The sequence below is a fragment of the Barbus barbus genome (assembly GCF_936440315.1).
Source record: "Barbus barbus genome assembly, chromosome: 15".
In the NCBI taxonomy this organism is placed as follows: Eukaryota; Metazoa; Chordata; class Actinopteri; order Cypriniformes; family Cyprinidae; genus Barbus; species Barbus barbus.
The window spans coordinates 25,584,810-25,605,396 of record NC_136743.1 but is presented as its reverse complement, the minus strand read 5'-3'; the positions used below and the strand labels follow the sequence as shown (position 1 = coordinate 25,605,396).

The window sequence follows — 20,587 nt, the reverse complement described above, 5'->3', positions numbered from 1 at the left end:
AGCTGGTCCGTCACTTTTTTTTGGGTCCCCTTGAAACATTTCCATTGTGGCCCATGCAGCACGTTTTTGTGAGGATTTGCAGCGTTTCTTAATTTGCATGTGTTGTGAGGATTTGCAGCGTTTCTCAATTTGCATGTGTTGTGAGGATTTGCAGCGTTTCTCAATTTGCATGTGTTGTGAGGATTTGCAGCGTTTCTCATTTGCAGCGCATGTGTTGTCAAAATGATGAAGATGTTTTCTTGATTTGCTGGTGTTTTGTCTATTTGCATGTGTTTTCTGAAGTTGCAGCGCGTTGAGCTCTCACGGCCACCATATAATAGAGCTTGCTGGTGGAATTTGGAAAATTTAGGAGGGAGTTTATTAAATATTAAAGACACAAGTTAACAGAAATTCTGAGTCACCTACATAACTCAAACACACAATCAACATTGCGCCGATGGGTGGGTTTGGTGCCATCCAGTGGTTTAGAGAAAAATAATATCATATGCGCCTTTACCCCTGTGCTCCTTTTAGCCCTGCTGTATCAGAAGAGATTTTAAATAAATTTAAATATATTTACTTTAATTATGAAGACCTAAACTACATTACGTATACACTGCATAAACATTATGCATATATATATATATATATATATATATATATATATATATATATATAATCTATTATTACACTATTGGACTTTCTAGCCTATCTATGTAACGTTAGAGACTGAAATAACCTACACATAGATCTGCTCGCGCGCGCGCGTTACTTAGTTTAAAAGGATTTTACTTCTATAAATTAATTTAATATCTTGTAGCTTAAGTTAAACAAGTTTAGCACATTTAAACCTCAATTGCTACTGTCGCTCCGTGAGTAGCAAAGGAAAAAGGTGCGTGAGCGCAGGTTGCAGTCGTCTGCTCGTGCACGTCGCGTGCTGCTGATCGCGAGCACTAGTCTCTGCTCGTGCACTCGCGGGGCGCAGTCGCGAGCAAAACGAAGCAATGGACCGTCAGCTCTTTCCCGAATAGCGAAGCAGCAGAGCTACTTTTACAGATATTGTAGTGTGTGTTTGCAGGCAGTACCACTAAAGAGAGCTGTAGTGCAGCAGAACTGCTTCAGTAGTAACACTTCACTTCCATATCATTGCAGCATTAATGGTAATGCATGCAACGAATCCATCCAGACTCAATGATGGGTAATCACACATTTACCTCCAGTTTACACCCTTCAGCTAATCGTTTAAAGCCTAAACTAAGTGCATATTATGTTCGAAGAAATTGTTTCAAAGTAGTTTTGTATCCTCTAATAGCGAGTTGTTTTCATTTCTCTACGTTAGCATTGTAGCTGGCTAGCAGAGAGCGCGTTTCTGACTGTATTAACTTTTTTGTGTTTCACAGGTGCAATGATCGAAGAGATCCTCAAGCCTGCCAGGTAAACAGAGAAGTATTTTATCGTTGAAAGTAGATACATATTTGGGAGAGAAGCCGAAATAGTTTCGAAATTGGATTAGCCGGCTTTAGCATAACACTAGTGCTCACAGGCCTAGTTCCTGTTTGCTAACGTTAAGTGAAATACATTACGCGTCATACATTGTAGTTAGTAGAGGTCAATTATTTGTTTTTAGCTAATTGTTCTACAGTTGAACTAAAATACTAGCTTATACAGAGGTAATGGTGTGACTAGAGAGCTCACGTCTCAGCGTGCTAGCTTGTTTTGTTAGTTAGCTATCCTAATTGCTGGATTCACAACAAATAGATAATGTAATAGCACATCGTTCACATTTACTGTTAGGTCTTATCAGATCTAGCATTACATTTTATAGCAAAGTGACTTGATGAGCTTAAACAAACACCGACAAAAGTGCAAATCAACTAGTCCTGTCCTGTTTTAATAAACATCCTATTTGAGTTTTTTTTCAAAGCACCAGGTGTGCTTTCATATTTGTATTTGTAGAAAATTATATTTAGTTATTTATTAATATTAAATTGATCTGAGCCTGCTTTTCTCTGCAAGAATAAAAGTTCAAGCTCAGTGGTCTTTGCAGTCCTTCTCTCATGCATTGTATTTTGCAGTCTGTCAAATATCAGTCAAAGAGTCACTCGTCAAATGACCATCGCCATGACAAGATGCGAGATTCTTCAGACTCCACACCACCAAATAAAATGCTGCGGCGATCAGACAGTCCAGACAACAAGCACAGTGATGGAACAGGGCACAGCCAAACGAAAGCACTCCACGTTCACCGGACCCGTGAGAGGGACAGCGGTAAGAACATGAGTGACGAGAGGTTCCACATGCATATGGTTAAGGTTTTATGGTTGCATGATGTCCCTGATTCCTCAGAACCCCCAAATCCTATTTTTAAGTCGGTTATATGGGGAAACATCATTCACAGTGGTAAATAATTATATATGATAATATATAAATATATTTATTTGTGGTTATGCAGGGCATTAGAATTAAGAGTCCACTGACCAGGTTTTTATTTTCATTTTTTTTGAGGCATCAATAACTGATATTGTGAGACTGTTTGCACTTATATATTTTATACTCCTTTTTTAAACTATATTTTGTTTAGGCATTATTAGTAACTCAAATTAGATGGTAATAAATAATGTGAGAAGTCATCTCAGCACTGTTATTACAGTGTAGCTGTTATTAATTTTTGCAATGAATCTGCATTTCTGATGACGCTAAAATTAGAATCGTCACAATCTAGAACTGTAACAAGTGATTGAGTTTAATAGAACTGTTTGTATTGATGCCTTATGCATTTTTATATGCTTAGTTGGTATGGTTTGGCTTTACAGGTCTGTTTTAATATTGGTTAATTTCATTTATTACAAGGGTTACATCAATATTGAAATAAACATTCTCCCTGATTCCTATAATCTAGCAATTTTTGTCAAGTTTTTATTGATAATATTATTATAATGTTAGTTATATTCTAAGGTGTTTTTTTTCTAAATTAAAAATAGTATCTAAAATTGATCATTTTAAATACAAGTCAATTTAGTTTTTTTAGTAGTAGTATTATCTAAAGCAATATGTTAATTTTGAGATTGGCTACTTTTGCGTAACCATGATAACATGTACTACATGATATAATTAAATCAGCCGATAACTGACATAATGCATTGTTTCATGAATCTCTAGTTTGCCATCTTGCATTTTAGGATTCTGTGTAATTAATATAATTATTTACTCTTGAAAATCGACATGTTAGAAACCAAAACACCATTTGGAAGTTGTAGGATTATACAATAGGCTAAATTATAATACAATAAAGCTAAAATCCATCTATAATAAAACTGAATGATATTGATAATAGTTTTTACATGTTTTTATGGAACAGATTTAATGGCTAGATTTTAGTAAATCAAGCAGCATTAAAACACAGGATACTCTCTTGTGCTTCCTTCATGCTGTCTTACTTCCTGTTATTACCACAGCCATGAGGCTGCAGCAGTTGCACAGTATTATTTATCTTTTCATTTCAACTCGTCTGAGGCCTCTTAGCATTGGTCTTTTCTCTGATAGGTTGTGTTGCACATGCTTAGACCTTACTTTTAATTCAACATTATTTAATTCATTATTCAATATTTTTTAAACTGGTCAAAAAACACAAGCCTAAAAAGTTGTATGTATGGTCACACAATTTGGACGTCAGTGGAAACTGCAGCTCATCTTGTCATGAGGCCGTGCTTCCACCGCCCAGCCACAGGACTGTCAGCTCAACCCTATAAACTAGCTGTCCAGCATGTTAAATGGAAACCCAGAATATTTTCTTGTTTCAGTGAATTATGTTCTGCAAAAGTCTTCAGGCTTTCACGTGCTTGGTAGTTTGTTTCTGATCTTCTTAATTATGTTTCAGGTGTCAGTTCTTCTCCACAAGAAAACTCCCATCATGCATCCAGTTCTCACCCTCATCCAAACAGAACTTCAGAGATGGTAAGTTGATTAATCAGTGGGTTGTCTGAAGAACTAGCTTGTTCTAAGGAAGCCTGTGCAATTAGATATTCGCTACATTTTGAGGTGTGTTATTCCCCGATAACAAACGTTGTGATTAGCAACGCGGAATAACATACCACTCTTCCAGGTATTGCAGACTTGTTCTCTCTCATGATAGTTTTATTATAAAAAATATTTGAGACTATAGAGTCTATCTGACAGTGTAAGACTGTAGTTTCTTTGCACGACACATTCACATTACAGTACAGAATGGCTCTTTCAGCATTATCCTGAACATTGTATAGGCATTTGTTATATGCGTCATGGAATGGAAGAGAGGCTCTCTGGTGCACACGTGAACGTCACATACTTTTGCTTTTCCTGGAAAAATGAGTTCTTAACTTAAAAAAATTAGTCAACATACTTTCATAGATAACCTAGGAAGTCAGGTAAGGTTTTGTTTTTTTGTTTCATTATATGCTGCTCACACATTGGCAATAAAATTACATATAGCACCTTTTAACAATTTAGTTAGAATTCAGTTTTTTTGCGCTCTGTTAGGTTGACATGCGTATGCAAATCTCGCTTTCTGTCAGGACAAACCTTTATACAAAATGAAAAGAAAGATTAAAATTTTTAACATTTACATATTAAGAGTTCAGATGCAAAAGCCTCTAAGTGCAATCTGCTAAAATGAGTATTTTTCTCAGTCTCTTATGTGTAGGTTCAGTAATTTCGCTTTACTGGCAATGAGCAGGTTCTTTTCATTGCCATTAAAGTGAAATAACTCAACAGAAAAAAATGCTCATTTTAGAAGAAAATTTCAGGTGGCTTTTTTAACTCTTCATATATTGTTAAAACCATAACAATTAAGTTTTCCGCTCAGGATAACATGTATTAAAGGGGTCATATTATGCTTTTTTACATTTTTAATTACCTTCAGTCTGTAATATTGCTGAAAATATATGCAATGTACAGTATAATCAATAATCTGTGGGATATTTTGAGATGAAATTTAAGACACATTGTGGGGACACCTGAGACTTATATTACATCTTGTGAAAAGGGTTATAATAGGACCACTTTAAATGCTTTAAATGGCAAATGTATCAATGCACCTGACAGGGAAAGCCAAGTTAAACTGTAGGTGGAGGTTATGAGTTTATTTGAAGTGCTTAATAATATAAAGCATTCTCATATTTAGGATAACTTGGGTTATGCACTTTTCCTTCCTTTCATTATCGATTATTACCATTTTTATCGATTAACTGTTGCAGCCCTACTTTTGTTGGAAAAACTATGTGCATCCAAATGAGGTTTCGTGAGATACCATCTCTTCTGATTTCAAATTGTTTAATAAAATGTTGCTGCTGTGGTATATATTTGTTTATTTTGAGAATTGCATCAATATATTTATTAACAGCAGAGTTCTGTAAATAAAACGAGGGATATTCAAAAAAAAATTACAAACAAATATTTCTCAAAACTTGGTAAACAGTGAGATCCACTGCAAGGTTGAATTGACTATACTGGGATATTTAAAGGACTGTTGATAAAAGAATAAAAAGAAAAACCACACTAATAACTCATCCCTATCCCTAATGACAAATTTCCCTGCTCTCTCTTTCTTGATGCGCCTGCATATTTTCCGTCTCTTTCAGCCCCGCGAGCCAGCAGATGATTGGTCAGAGCATATCAGTTCGTCTGGCAAGAAGTACTACTATAACTGTAGGACAGAGGTCTCTCAGTGGGAGAAACCTAAAGAATGGTTGGAGAGGTGAGTTGCTTTAGATCCCATGTAACTGCCTCTCTTCTTAAAACCATGCATTGACACCAGACTTCCTCTCTGAACAGAGAACAAAGGCAGAGAGAAGGTGCCAAGACTGTGGTTAACAGCTTTCCCAAAGACAGAGACTACAGACAAGAGGCGATGCAGGCCAGTGCCACAAGTGCCCTCAGTAGTACAAGTGAGAAAATAATTTCTAAGTTGTATTACATTGGTAGAAGTTCACTTTGCTGATGGTTTCAGCGGTTCTTAACACATTTGTCTTGTTTTTCCACAATTCCTTTCATTCTCCCAGAATCTATTTTAGCGGAGAAGCCATTATCAAACTCTGGTCATTCTCAGCCTTTGTCCATAAACCCCTCCAGCACGTCCAGCTCCTCCTCGTCCTCCACAGTGCCTGTGTCTCCTGCCCTGCAAGCTTCAACCTCCACTCTGCTTCAGGACCCAGCACTCCTCCGACAGCTGCTGCCTGCGCTCCAGGCCACCCTGCAGATGAACCACGGCAATGTAGACATGGGCAAAATTAATGAAGGTAATGGTTGCGCAGTGTTTCCCAGTGTTAGGATATTGTGAGACCATGGGGGGTAGACCGTGTAGTCGGTACATTTAAAAGTTAAATGCATCAATCTGGTGCACTTATAGAGTTCAGACCGATTTTCAGTGTCCGAATTGAATAATTTGAGTGAATTGCATTAATTTGTTCCTGGACTTGAAAGTGGATTAAAATCGTTCTTTTTTTTTTTTTTTTGTAATTGTACGACGCTGTTTTAGTGCCACTTTAAAAAATATCTAAGATTAGGAGAATAAAGACGTAATATATCGAGAATAAAGTCTAAATGTTTCGAGAATTTAAATCAGAGAAATTAAAGTTATAATATTTTGAGAGCATAGCCTATTGCGCATGCAAATGGCCTGGATTGAGAGCACTGGGAGAAATTGCCAGGCCACCGGAATTAGGCCTATTTAAATGTTTTGTCCAAGCGACTTCATCATCTTACTGGGATGAGGAAGAGTCAATTTTAAGGACTCTCAGAAACAGCTTAATATCAAGAATGTGATATTTATTAACAGACTGAACAGCAACAACTTTTATCTTTAAACACTCCAAATTTACCTTTTTTAATACAAATATATGTGGGATTATTAGCAGAAATCATACCATGCTCGTGGGGACAGTATTCTTGGAAATAATATTTCATGTCTTCCATTGCTTTCGTTATTTATACAATAAGATTTGTGCTTTTGGTATATTTGAATAATATATTTTAATATAAAGCAAAGTCTCTGCTTTCAAAATCAGTTTTATAGCGGAACACATTGTGTCTTACAATAATAAGATCTTTATTTAATTTAATGATCAGATCGCTGTATTTATGTGGATCAATTCATTAAAGTATAGGCTACTGTTTTCTTTGTGAAAATTCCACCACCTACTCCGCAAAAACTTCTGTGGTGTCCAAACGTTTTATTCCTCACATATAGCCTATTTAATTAATAAAAGGTTCAAAAGGTTGAAGTGGACTCCAACTCGTTAACAAAAGTTAGGCTGTATTGTTTTCTTTTCTGAGGTAGGCTGTAGGCTATAACATTAAGTGACTTCACAAGCTGTTTTATTCATGGTATAGGCTAATACAGTGAATGATTGGACATAATATTCCATGTTTTCCATTCATAATTTAAAGCATGCCAGCCACCCAGTAATCACAATAATTTTGTGCTTTGTTGCTTTTAACATAGCTTAACGCAGCTCAGCTTTCAAATTCTATCAGTTTTATCACAAAATACAAATTATAAATGTTTTCCTCTTTATTTCAAGTTTATGGCAAGATATAAAAGTGAAGGAACATCAGAAGGCATGAAAAAACAGTATAGCCTAATTTATAATGAAAATGTCTCATTATTGTAATCGAAAATATGATTGACACACGTGCCGCTTAAACTGAAGCGAATACAGCGATCTGTCACGCCACATGGCAAAAGAAAACTACGTGTCTATATAAAGTCGTGACGTATTGTCAAGTATGGTGACCCATACTCGAAATTGGTGCTCTGCGTTTAACCCATCCAAGTGCACACACACAGCAGTGAGTAGTGAACAAATGCACACACACACACACACACACCGTGAACACACACCCGGAGCAGTGGGCAGCCATGCTGCGGCGCCCGGGGAGCAGTTGGGGGTTCGGTGCCTTGCTCAAGGGCACCTCAGTCGTGGTATTGAGGGTGGAGAGAGCGCTGGACATTCACTCCCCCCACCTACAATCCCTGCCGGCCGGGGACTCGAACCCGCAACCTTTCGATTACGAGTCCGACTCTCTAACCATTAGGCCACACTTGAAATAATTAATCTTTGAATCACACTGTCAAATCCCTCAATGAATTCTGCTAAAAATAGGTCACGATTATGCCGTATGCTTGCCTCGCATTAACATCATTTAACTTTAGGCGGTTGTTAAACAGAAAAAAAGGAAGAGCATACACTCAACATAAATCAGTGCCAGGGCTCACAAAATCGCTAGCCCGACGTCCCGGGGCTATTGCGTTTTCCAGTCGGGCTACCAAAATATATCACTGCCCTGCCCGACAGGCTACCTTAAAATATAGGGCTCCCGCAGGTCCTTAAAAACTCTTCAATTTAGATGTATCAAACTTAAGGCCATAAAAAGTTTTAAAAACGTTAAATGGTATAAGCGGGAGGTGCTGCTTTGTGTACTGGAAACCGCTATATTAAGCCACTCCTAAAGCGCCACCTCGTGGCAGAGAATGAGTTTGCATTTCCAATAAGCCTGTCTTGCTGTTTATGGTCAGATCAATGCAAATATCGACCATTGTTTTTAAGCAGAGTTGTAAATGAGAAACCAGTTAATGTGCAAGTTAATGTGCCTTCTAAAAATTGAATATTTATTTGTTTTAATTTAATAGAATAATTTATATGCTTGATTTATCCATTTTCATTAAAATGGTCTAAGGCTGAAATGCTGTTGTATAAGATTTTAGTTTTTTGTGAAAACCTGTATCTGAACTGTAAATCATGTAATTTTATGGCTTAATACTGTATGTTACCATAGAGGTTATCCAACCCCGTCATACAGTGTTCATTTTTCTTGTGCAGCTCTTAAAATGGGTCATAAATTGCCTTAAATTTTTTTTTTTTTAAGTTCTGCAAATACTTGCTGTTGATATTTGTTTATTGAAAATATTTTTGATCGTCAATTAGACTCCTATCTGATTTTCTATATTTAAAAAATGTGTTTTTAATTTTTTTTATTTGGGCTAGTTAAATTTTCGGGCTACCAAAATCTGAAGAGTACCTGCCCGAAGGGCTACCAGGGATTTTGAAATTTTGCGAGCCCTGAGTGCACATAGCTTATTTATTCAGATCGGCTGGAGCAATGCAGAAATTTTATTACCACAAAACGATTTATTATAATTATAGGGTCCTATGAAATCCGTTTTATTTTCAAATTCAGTTTTTTCCATTTCCATTTTTCTATACTCTGTTTTAATGGTTAGATTAAATTTTATTAACCAAAAAGCCTGTCTAATTAATTGAGTTTTACATTTTTATCTGTACCAAATTCTGTGTTCCATTATTTTCTGGATTCCATTTTAATGGTTCCATTAAATTTGAATAATAAAAAGCATCTCCAATTAATTGATTTTGCATTAAAAAAGTATATATATATATATATATATATATATATATATATATATATATATATATATATATATATATATATATATATATATATATATATATATATATATATATATATATATATATATAATTTTTTTTATTTTTATTTTTTCCAGAAATACTGCACATTAACATTTTTCACCTAAATAAATTCTGGTAAATAATATTTCTGGTAAATACTCCTTTAAAAAAAGTGTTTTTTGATTATAATTTTATTGTTAGACTAGAACACATGACTGAGAGATGGACACTTGCTTCTTGCACTCTACGTTGCACTTTACATTTGCTTTTAAAAAGGATTTCATAGAAATTTGAATTTCATTTGGTTTAATAAAATATTCTTTAGTAAAATAGTAGATTCTTTGCGGGAAGTTAATCGTTTAGATTAATCGATTAATCGATAAATAAGTCGATAGATTAATCGAAATAAAAATGGTCGTTAGTGGCTTTATTATTGTAATATTTCGACTTTATTCTCGTAGTATTTCGACTTTATTCTCAAAATATTACGACTTTAATCTCGTAATCTTAGATATTTTTTAACGTGGCAGTAAAACGCCGTCGTATAATTGTGCTCAGTCAATTAGAATATATAGATTGTAAATCACTTAAAATGTACATTTGGGAATACAACATGTGCTTTTTATTTATTGTTATTATTTTCTATGCAGATGCACTCTCCTACAAAGTCACCCTAATCATTCTTGTCATCTTGCTCCTCTTAAAACAAACTTTTCTTTGTGCATTTCTTTAAAGTCATTAGATCAGATCTTGTTAGTTTTTCTCTAGTCTTGTAACTTTTTATGCTGCTGCTTACACTGTCATTTTTCTGTTTAATTTCCTATTGATCACATGTGATTCAAGCATAAATTATATAGAGGTAGGGCTGGGTACAGATTTTTTCAAATTCAGTTCTTATTCACTAGCTCCCGGTTAATTCATGTTTCAATTCAGTTTGATCTTTTCCAATTGGGTATATTAATGTGTGTATGGTAAAACACCAATCTTGGGATTTTGAGAATCAGTATTTGCTCAAATAAAGACTGCAATTTTAAAGGAAAATCAGTATTACTCTACCCTATTCAGTAGACAGCTGACAATCTGTTGTTCTAGGGAGGAAGAGTAGAGTATGATCTGTTCTTGATCAAAGATGCTCCCTAGATTGTTCATCCAGTATTGTTTTTCCCCCTTTAAATTGCAGCTATCTTAGAGACTAGGATGGCCGATATTAAGCAGGTACTCCTATCATGCTATTTAATTTAACAATATTAAAAACGCATGCATAACATGCAATTTCCCTGTATTTACAAAATTATTAGCAAATAATTTGAAAATTAGATTTATTTAAAAATTCTGTAAAGTCATCAGAATTATACTTTAGAAAAAAAGCTTGATTCTGTAATTGTTTTTTTTTTCACAAAAAAATTGTTGAAAAAAATAGGGATACACAAATGCACCACTTCAGACACATGTGTGTATATATATATATATATATATATAAATGCATATCCACCTATATATTGTGTTAGAATGCATTCCAAAATGACATGAGTTTTTGTGGTCTTTGAAAGCAAATAATAAAAATCTATACAAATGCATCTACCTGTGGCAACAAATACAATTAGTCCTCCATCTAGGTAGCTAAGATGTGCTGTAGCTCTTTTGCCACTTTGACAATTGCTTTTTGCAAAATATGTGGCATCTTCTCTCCACATGGTGAAAATACCGTGAGCCGACAAGGTTTGATGTTCACCAATAAAGCCTTTTTCAGATTGCTTTCAGTGTGTAGGACTGCTTTGACTGTATGCGTGTCTTTTTCTGTCTTTGTCTTCCTCCAAGTCCTCACAGCCGCTGTCACACAAGCTTCCTTACAGTCTATGCTTCATAAGCTTCTCACTGCCGGACCGTCTGCTTTCAACATCACTACTCTGCTTTCCCAAGCTGCTCAGCTTTCCACACAAGGTACGGCTGCAGTCCCAGTCACTTCACACATCTCCTAACTGATGTTGTGCTGCAAAACAACTAATCCACATTTTGTAAAGGAACTATTTGACCATATATTACATTATTTTGTTAGACCAATGTTTTATGTATGTTTACTGTTCATACACACCTAAGACTATGGACACAAACATATTGACATCTTAATTTAGTAGTAATTTAATTAGGATTTTTGGTATATTGTTATAAATAAATGTATTTACCAGATTCCATATCTTTTCTATAACTCTGTTTCTTATGAACAGCTCAACAGTCTGGTCAGTCTCCCATGTCATTAGCATCAGATGCCTCTTCACCAAGGTCATACGTTTCTCCCAGAGTCAGCACACCTCAGACCAATGCTGTCTCTAAACCCCTGCTCAGCTCTACATCTCTTTCTTCGCAACCAAAGGTCAGTACCAACTAGTGGTTTGTCTTTTCCTAAACTTCTCTGTTATGGTGGCCTCAAAGTGTTTGGACATATCATTGCATTAGATTACAAAATATTAATCCATGTGACACATGTAAACGGATGATGCTACAGCTTGAACTGACTTGTTTTCTTAGTCATTTTTTTGTAGTTACTTTCAACCAGCTGGTCCCAAAGTTATTTTGAGAAGAAAAAAAAGTTTGTTCTTTTAGTAAAAATCTGTTCACATCAAGGCTATAATCACTATGACGTCTATATGTCATGTTGGTTTGATATTTAGTTGCAATATTATTCACACATTTAAGTGTGGCTCAAGTGTCTAAATAGTTTTTTGGACCACTGTGTAGTTTTTTTTTTATCCCAACACATTTTAGAAAGGTGTACTGCTGACCATTTCTGGTCATATTCAAGCTGTTGTTCTTCAATTACAGGTCAGTGCATCAATTCAAAGACAAGGATCAACTTCCCAGCAGTCTGTCAGCTCTGACAAACCTCTGGAGTTCAGTGATCCACGTCTTCACAGGCAAATGTATGGATCTCTCAGACCTTACTTATCTTTTGCCTTTTGGTAATGTTGAAGCAACCTATCACATGTTGTCCTACAGCACCATCTACCTGTTCAGTGTTGAAATGCACATACTTTTCGGAGAATACTGATAATCAATTTTGGTTTCCTTTTACTTTGATTATATATATTTTTTATGAATGAGTGTGAGTATATGGTGACAGAAATTGCATTGTTGGGTAGACTTTCGCTTTAATACATGTTTATTATTATAAGCATACATTTGTTGTTAGTATTATTAGTAGTATACAAAACGTATGTTTAAATGGTTCCAATTTAAAAAAAATCTACTTATTTATTAATTGGTTTAAATTATTAATGGGTGTTTATCTCTTTTTTTTTAATATATAGCAATCAAGAGGGCTTGTTGGGCTCTAATGGCAGTGCGGGCATCAGCATTCCCGCCTCAGGCAGCACCTCTCGAACCCAAAGCACTTTCACTCCTTCTCTAGTATTGCACTTTGATGAAAATCTCATCAAGCATGTTCAAGGCTGGCCTGCAGAACATGTGGAGAAGCAGGTACGAGCATGCGTTTGTAAGCATACCAACTGTTCATTGAACTTCTAGGACCAGTTGTTCAAAAGTAATCGGATTTCGACTATCGGATTGGATCAAATCTTGAAGATGGGTTGTTCAAAAGATGAAATCAGATTAGCTTGGTTTTGATCTGGATCAAATCATCAGTTTGTGTTATTCCAATTTTTTTGTAAGATTGGGATACCTTTGATCCAAAAAATCATCCCAACAGAAGGGTGGATTTCAGGAACAAAATGTAATAAAAAAATTTAAACTGGCCCAATAATACAACATTTGTAATATGTAATATATCCCCCAAATCCCCAAACAGCTGTCAATATCAAACAAAACTTAAACTACATTGGCACAATCATCAAAGATGAACCAGTCAGAAGTAGTTATTTGTGTAAATGAAATGCCTCTGTAGAGCACTAGTAATCCAGATTTGGGAATCTGAAAACGTGTGTATCTGGATGATTGTGGTCAATCCTATTTTGCTTTTAAAAACCAGCAGAAGAGTAAGATGGATTACCTGATCCTGGACGGCAAAACGTGGGATTTCCAAATCCAGATCATTCTGATCCAGATTAAGCTTTTTGAACAATTGGCCCCTAAAGATCAAACATCAGTTCTCCAACTATTGATTTTTCCATTTCTCTTCATCTGTATTTCCTGTCACCCAGGTGTCACGGTTACGTGAGGATATCCACAACATGGGAACCCTCTACATGTCAGAGATCTGCACCGAACTTAAGAACCTTCGCTCTTTAGTGCGAGTTTGTGAAATCCAGGCCACATTGAGAGAGCAAAGGTCTGTAATCCAGATTTAAATTGAATGATCAAATATGTGTAATGAAACGACTTTTTATGAATTTTTTCTCTCTTTCCACACAGGGTCCTATTTCTGAGACAGCAGATCAAAGAACTTGACAAACTGAAAAATCAGAATTCCTTCATGGTTTGAGAGATGGCTGTGGAGCTCATGGCAGTCTCTCTCCAAACATGTCCAGCCCCTGGTTGTTTGGACCCCTGCTCTCAGCCCGAGCTCTCAGATTCGCAGTCGAATTGTAGGCTGCAATGCCTGAAATGGGACAGAGAGAAAGGAAGCTTCCAAAAGTGCTTATCAAGGCAACACAAGGCCCTGAGATTGTAGATTAATTTCCCAGTCCTTTGGCGTACATTGCTTCTCTATTCTCAGATCCACAGGTCATTAGAGAGAGATATTCAGAGAGCGCTCTCCAACTCAGACTAGCCTTTGAGTAATCATGCAGTGGTGTATGCCTGTGTTAACGGATCATAAAGTTCACTGTCACACTGGAGACCTAATATCCCCTTATCCTCCAGTGAGTGACAGTGATTTATGAATGATGTCAGAATGGCTATCTGTGCACAAGGTTGCTTCCAGCTGCAATGGCATTTATCAAAGTGACCAACTATAATAAACCCAATATACTTCTGAGTGCTCATTCTCAAAAGTTAGGCAGGACTGGCTGATTCTCTACCCCTCGGAAGGATTACATAGGACACAAAAGTGATTTTACTTAATTCACTGCAGAAAAACAAATGGGTGCTAAAGATTTCTGAATTGGTGACGTGGCACTTAAAAGTTTTTGCTGAAGCGGTAGACGCACATTTTCTGAGTTTCTGACCCTGATGTAGGGGTTGTCACTATCTGCCTTCGATGTTCTTTGCAGTGCTGTTACACATCTAACAGAGATTACTTTTCATGCTGCACCCCAGCACTGTTTGACTTTTTTTTTTTTTTTTTGGTATCGTTGTTTTGATTTGTTTGTATTTGCTCAGTTGTTCTTTACTCATAGGATTGAGTTTAGTCATTCCCATATTGCCCGAATTAGGAGGATGCAATGAGAGAACTCCATATTTTATACAGCTGTGGACAAAAATGTTTGTCCTTCATGGACAAAAGAGGACCACAAGGACTGTCCAAGCCGACCAGGATCAGATCAAGTTTTTCCTCATCTTTTACCTAAAAAAATATCATCCAGTCTATATATAAAAAAAAAAAGCAAAGCATTTAGTCAATTTGTCAGTTTGTATTTCACAAAGATGTGAAAAAGGCAAAACTGGTGATTCCTCTTTGATGTTTGCAATATCATTCATAGTTTTGCTCCATTGTTCTGTCTTCACTGCCCTCTGATGCAGGGTTTGAACTTAGACCAATTTTAGGCTGTAAATGGAGTACACTTTCAGAATAGAGATGGGCATGTTGCTTTGTATATGGTTTCTAAAAGCTACAGGAAATAAACAATTACCACATTATGTTTTGGTACATTTGCTTTTGTTTATCGTTTGGCTTAAGACGGTTGCATGCAGTAATGAACTATAAAAGAACTCAAACACGTTGGTTTTCTATTACTCTACCAAACCTAGTAAAAAATGTAGAAATATAAATTGAATAAGCTTATTTCTGTTTCACTCAACAGGTGCGTGCAAATGGTCCACAAGACAAAATTAAAGCTGAATTTAAAATAAAAATATTGATTATAAATGACATTCAAAATATGTCAGCTTGGTTCTTAATGTGTTTTTTTAATGTTTTGTGATGGATTGTTCATGGGTCTCTTGTTTGTCCTGAGCAGTTAAACTGCTCACTGTTCTCAAGAACAATCCTCCAGGTCCTGGGTTTACATCAATGCATATTTGAACCCTTACAACAGCAACTTCATGATTTTGAGATTCTATTTAAGGGTAATGGGGTTAAAGTTTCTTGTATCAATTGGTTTCCATTAGATAAAGAGCACACAAGAAAATATTAAACCATTGGCAATTGGTATTTTTACACACAGGGGACACTAGTTACAAGTCAAGCCATGCTTTTTCTGTAGAACGAGGGTTAAGCTGTATTAGCTGTGCATGGGCACATGGGGAGGCAACAGTCCCAGCTCACGCCTGTGAATGAACCGTCCCAGCAGCTCGATGACTCTTATAGGAGGAGCTGCTCTCATTCTCAAGTCTTCAACATTTAAGAGCACTCAAGCGGAGTAGGCTATATACAGGAGGTTATCCTTATTAATAGTTGCGAATCTCGCGTTCGAATTAAAACAAAAAATGGATTATGTCTAACATGGGTTTTTAAATTGTATTCAAACAACTCGAAGTCGGCTTTTCTGAGCACAGATGATTTTATCTGGAAGTCTTGAAGAGCAGCGAGGACTAAACCACGATGTGATCATTTCTATCCAAAAATGTTACGAAAAGTTAACGAAGCAAGTTGGAACACATTGTGGACACTGATACAGTGTTTCTGGCTATGAAGTCCGTATCGATGCGAATCTGAAAGGCAAAGAAAGTGTTTTGTCCAATGCAGCGGAACAGCAGTCTCGTTTCCATCTGGCTTCAGCTCGAGCTGTGCGCGATGGCTCTTCTCCTCACTAAAGGTGAGTGAATACAGTTTATATGGTCAGAAGAATCTCCAGATTGATATATTAATGATTCAGTGGAACTGCAATTAATTGCATTTGTAATAAAACCTACGAAGTGTATTTACAGGTAGCAAATTAATACAATTGCATATTATTACGCAGTAACAATATGAACGCTAATGCATAGTGCGACCAAAGGTTTTTTGAACACTAATTATTATTTATTTTTATCACTTATTTAGCACTTTGTGCATAAGCATAAATATCAATACTAAATATTGTATTGTTCTGTCAAAGCAATTATCCGGAGCAGCATCTACAAGAACCAAAATTCTTAAAGCCAAATTCCAACATGGGGTCATATGACCTTTTTTTTTTTTTATTTTATTTTTATTTTTTTTAAATCCATTTGGGAACTAGGTTTTAAACAGGTTTTAAGCTAGAAAATGAATATCTGTTTTTAAGTTCTTTTAAGTTTTCAGTTGGAGTGAAGTGCATTCTTTTTAAATATGATTAATTTCTCTTTTATTGTAACAGGAGAAATACGGTGCTACTGCGATGCCCCCCACTGTGTGGCCACCGGTTACATGTGCAAATCAGAGCTGAATGCCTGCTTCACCCGCACCTTAGACCCTCAAAGCACCAAGTCTCCTTTATCTCATGGATGCTACGACCCTCTGTTGAACTCTGGAAAAACTTGCCATCCAGAGTCAACCTATGACACCATTCATGGATCTGCCACACTTCAGTGTTGCCATGAGGATATGTGCAACTACAGAGGCCTGCAAGATGTCACATACAGAAGAAGTGAAATGCATGGTACGAGGAGTTTTCTTTAGTTATTGTTAGTGGTAGATAAATCAGACCATTTTTGATTTCAGTCATTAACTGTGCCCACTTGGCCAGTTAATAGAAGTGCTGTCAAACAATTAATCACATCCAAAATAAAAGTTTTTGTTTGTATAATATATGTGTGTATGCTGTGTATATTTATTATGTATGTATTTATTATGTATGGATATATTTAAGAAAAATGTTTATATATTAAGTATATTTATATATAATATCAAATATAAGAATATAAATACATAAATCTATATATTTAAATATTTTCAAAATATATACTGTATGTGTGTGTATATATACATAATTAATATACACAGTACACATACATAATGTAAACAAAGACTTTTATTTTGGATGTGATTAATCGTTTGACAGCACTAGTACCTATTGAATTCTACCAATTTATCAATTTGTCATTATCTACAAACAGTCTTGTCAATGAGTAATTCAAATATTTTCAAATATTTTGGGAAAATTTGACATATATCTACATTGTTTGCTTGCACATGATGTGAAAGGAGACATTGTTTAAGAAATGTTTAAAAAATAGAGAGGAAGAAAGAAGTTGAGAAGTTAATTTCCAGAATATCGGTTGCATTTCAATTGGTGTTTTGGTTTATCAGCTGGTCTCTAATAATGTGCATGGGCACATGGGGAGGCAAGAAATGGAAATGGAGCTTAATCATCAAATTTACAATATTTAGAAAGAACTTCCCCACTGTGATTGGCTGATGGTTGTGAAACAGAGTACATTTAATTGAAATGAGTAGTTAAATCTGTATGACTACTTTAGAAAAATAATTTTTATCCAATGTTGTTTTAGACCCCACTGACTTTTATCGTATTGACAAAAACAGTTAAACATTCTTAAAAATATGTTATTTTGTTTACCACATAAAATCATACAATTTAAGAGTGTATGTCAATGTTTTTCTTCAGTTGCTTCATAAAAACATACCTCTAAACATCGTCTGCTCTTATTCAGACAAACGGCGACATCAAACCGAAGGCAGCCGTCACGTGATTGCACGAATACAGGAAATTCCTTCCTCCAAGGAGGTATGGTTCCGTGCTGCGGTCATAACCGTACCCATTGCCGGCGGTCTCATCTTGGTCCTCCTCATCATGCTGGCCCTGCGTATGCTTCGCAGTGAAAACCGCAGACTCCGACAACAAAGGAGGGAAATGCTGTCTCGCCTTCATTACAGCTTTCATGGCCAACACCTCACCAAGGGTCATGTGGCCAAACTGGACTTAGAGTGTATGGTTCCAGTAGGAGGCCATGAGAACTGCTGCCTGACCTGCGACAAGATTCAGCAGTCCGACCTTAGCAGCCAAAGACTTCTTTCATTGGTCAGCTGGGGAAAGTACAGTGGCCGAGGCAAGCTGGAGTTTGTGTGATGGCTTAAGAATTTGCTTTCCTCCGTGGGACTTCTTTGGCTAAAACCTGCGTTTTATTTCAACCCTTCTAAAGGAGGTACTGCAAACAAGAACACTTGAAAGCTCTAACCATATGGTTGTTGCTCTAGAAGCACTTTACTTGAATTAGAGACTTGAGGAGAAGACTGCTTGTATTATACGCTGCGACGAGGAGCGGCTTCGTGCTGGTATTCTTTATCACCGAAGGATTCCAAAAAAAAAAAAAAGTATTTTGGTTTTATTTGCACTTTTTGTATAAATAATCTATGGTTGATTTGCTTTAATAGTGGAGTGGAGTAAAACCAGTGTATCAACACTTGTAAAAAACAATTGTAGGGGTACAACATCTTGTCACTGGGGCAGTACTCTTAAAGGGACATCTTTGTACCTTGTTTACCCCTAATAGTTTCATAAAGGTACCTTAAGGGTGCATGGTATTATTCTAAGGTATTAATATACACTTTTAGGGGTAGATGAGGTCTTGGTGACATGCTGTTGTATCAGTAAGGTAAAGATTTTTCTATTTTTTCACAGTGAATGATGACCGCTGCTGTGTGAATGTGTGATTTCTCACTGTAAAAGGGATAGTTCACCCAAAAATGAAATTTCTTTTATTATTTACCCACTCTCAAACTCAAACATATGGGTTTCAGCTGTTTTTGTTCATGCTGTGAAGTAAATGCGGTTCAAAACTTTCAAGCTGTAAAATGGACATAAATGTAGTGTAAAAATGTAATCCAACCATATACGTTATCCATATCCAGTCATTTAATTTATTTTCTGTAGCAATATGTTCACTTAGAACAATGAACAAGCCAAAAATGTAAAGGGTTTTCATTTACAAATCATTGATACACTTTTGTATACAAAGCCCAAATCAAATGATGATGTGCCAAAAACATCAAACCTTATTGGTGCATGTGTCATGATGTAAAGGAGGTTAAAAGTTTTGGACTTTTATTGTATGGACAAAAACTTACAACTGAACCATTCTTCAAACACATTAATTTGTGTTCCGCAGAAGAAAAAAAAATAGATTGAAATGTTATGAGGGTGAGTAAACCAAATTTTTAGCTTTTTGATGAACAATCCCTTTAACATTCACCAGTCACTTCTGACCTGCTTGTAGATTGTGCTCACTGTAAATATTACATGTTCAACAAGAAATCTGTTTGGTATTTCGCATCTTTATTATTTCTTGTTCGATGAGATTGCATTGGGTGTGTGAAGCTGAACAGCACTAAAAGTACTCCGTGTTGTGTATGATAATGACAAGCTCATTATACCCGTAGGGAGAAGTCTTGGCTAATGCTTCAGTATGTCAACACATGCACAGTTGCAACTGCTCGTCTGAGGCATTGGAATCATTAGCAGCAGCATAAGGGCATGCAAGTGTAGTGTGGTAGCTATTACAATCATGTCTTGTTTTACAGTAGCGCTACACGTCTGACTGACTCAATTCCCAGGCCACAATCATTCAGACTCAAACTGTTTTACTCGGCTTCTTTGGAAAGAAATTAGATCTTCTATATAAACTTACCCTCTCACACTACTTATTGTTAATTCCACTGGAGCGAATGTGCACTTGACACTGGTTTCCAGTATAAATTTGATTTTATGTTAGTCTCTTTGGCTCCTTTATTTTGCATTGTGAATAGGTAGTGCAGTGGGTCATAAAATCATTTTACAAATAATTTCTCATGACAGCACAGCATGTTTCTTTATTAATTTGGTTTTTATTATTATTATTTTTGCAGGAAATGCACTCAATGCACTTAACATTTACTGTCATTTTGCATTTTAGTCCATTCTGAGATCCCAAGTCTTAACAGTGTCTTTCATATGCTTCCTCAAAAATGTGTCCCGGTTCACTTTCCAAGTCATCGTGGCACTGCACACTCAGCCTCTGGCTCATTGCACAAAAAGTTAACAGTTATTGTTGGCCCTAGAGGAGAATGCAAGCTTTATTGCAGTGAATGGGATAAAAGGCATTTTCCTCTGCAGTAATAACAGGGAACTTATTCCGTG

At 36.0% G+C, this 20,587-nt stretch overlaps 2 protein-coding genes across 5 annotated transcripts; both read left to right on the top strand.

Moving 5' to 3' along the window:
• Window positions 1-875: 875 nt before the first annotated feature.
• On the top strand, window positions 876-15,200 carry LOC306881432 (WW domain-containing adapter protein with coiled-coil-like). 4 transcript variants are annotated; one of them, XM_079435532.1, is made up of 13 exons: window positions 876-1,177; window positions 1,380-1,413; window positions 2,055-2,247; window positions 3,857-3,933; window positions 5,595-5,710; window positions 5,788-5,900; window positions 6,015-6,251; window positions 11,259-11,381; window positions 11,666-11,811; window positions 12,261-12,358; window positions 12,746-12,914; window positions 13,595-13,722; window positions 13,806-15,200. In XM_079435532.1, the coding sequence occupies exons 1-13, from the start codon at window positions 1,137-1,139 to the stop codon at window positions 13,873-13,875; spliced, it is 1,545 nt and encodes a 514-aa protein (XP_079291658.1). In that variant the 5' UTR covers window positions 876-1,136; the 3' UTR covers window positions 13,876-15,200. The 4 variants fall into 4 exon arrangements, with proteins under 4 accessions (XP_079291658.1, XP_079291660.1, XP_079291659.1 ...); XM_079435534.1 differs by having other exon boundaries at window positions 912-1,139; window positions 13,806-15,191; XM_079435533.1 differs by lacking the exon at window positions 11,259-11,381 and having other exon boundaries at window positions 935-1,177; window positions 13,806-15,191.
• A 682-nt stretch (window positions 15,201-15,882) lies between these two features.
• On the top strand, window positions 15,883-20,247 carry LOC306881789 (BMP and activin membrane-bound inhibitor homolog). Its single transcript, XM_079436066.1, has 3 exons — window positions 15,883-16,309; window positions 16,832-17,113; window positions 18,126-20,247. Exons 1-3 carry the CDS (start codon window positions 16,234-16,236, stop codon window positions 18,539-18,541), a joined length of 774 nt encoding a protein of 257 aa, XP_079292192.1. The 5' UTR covers window positions 15,883-16,233; the 3' UTR covers window positions 18,542-20,247.
• The last annotated feature ends 340 nt before the right edge of the window (window positions 20,248-20,587 follow it).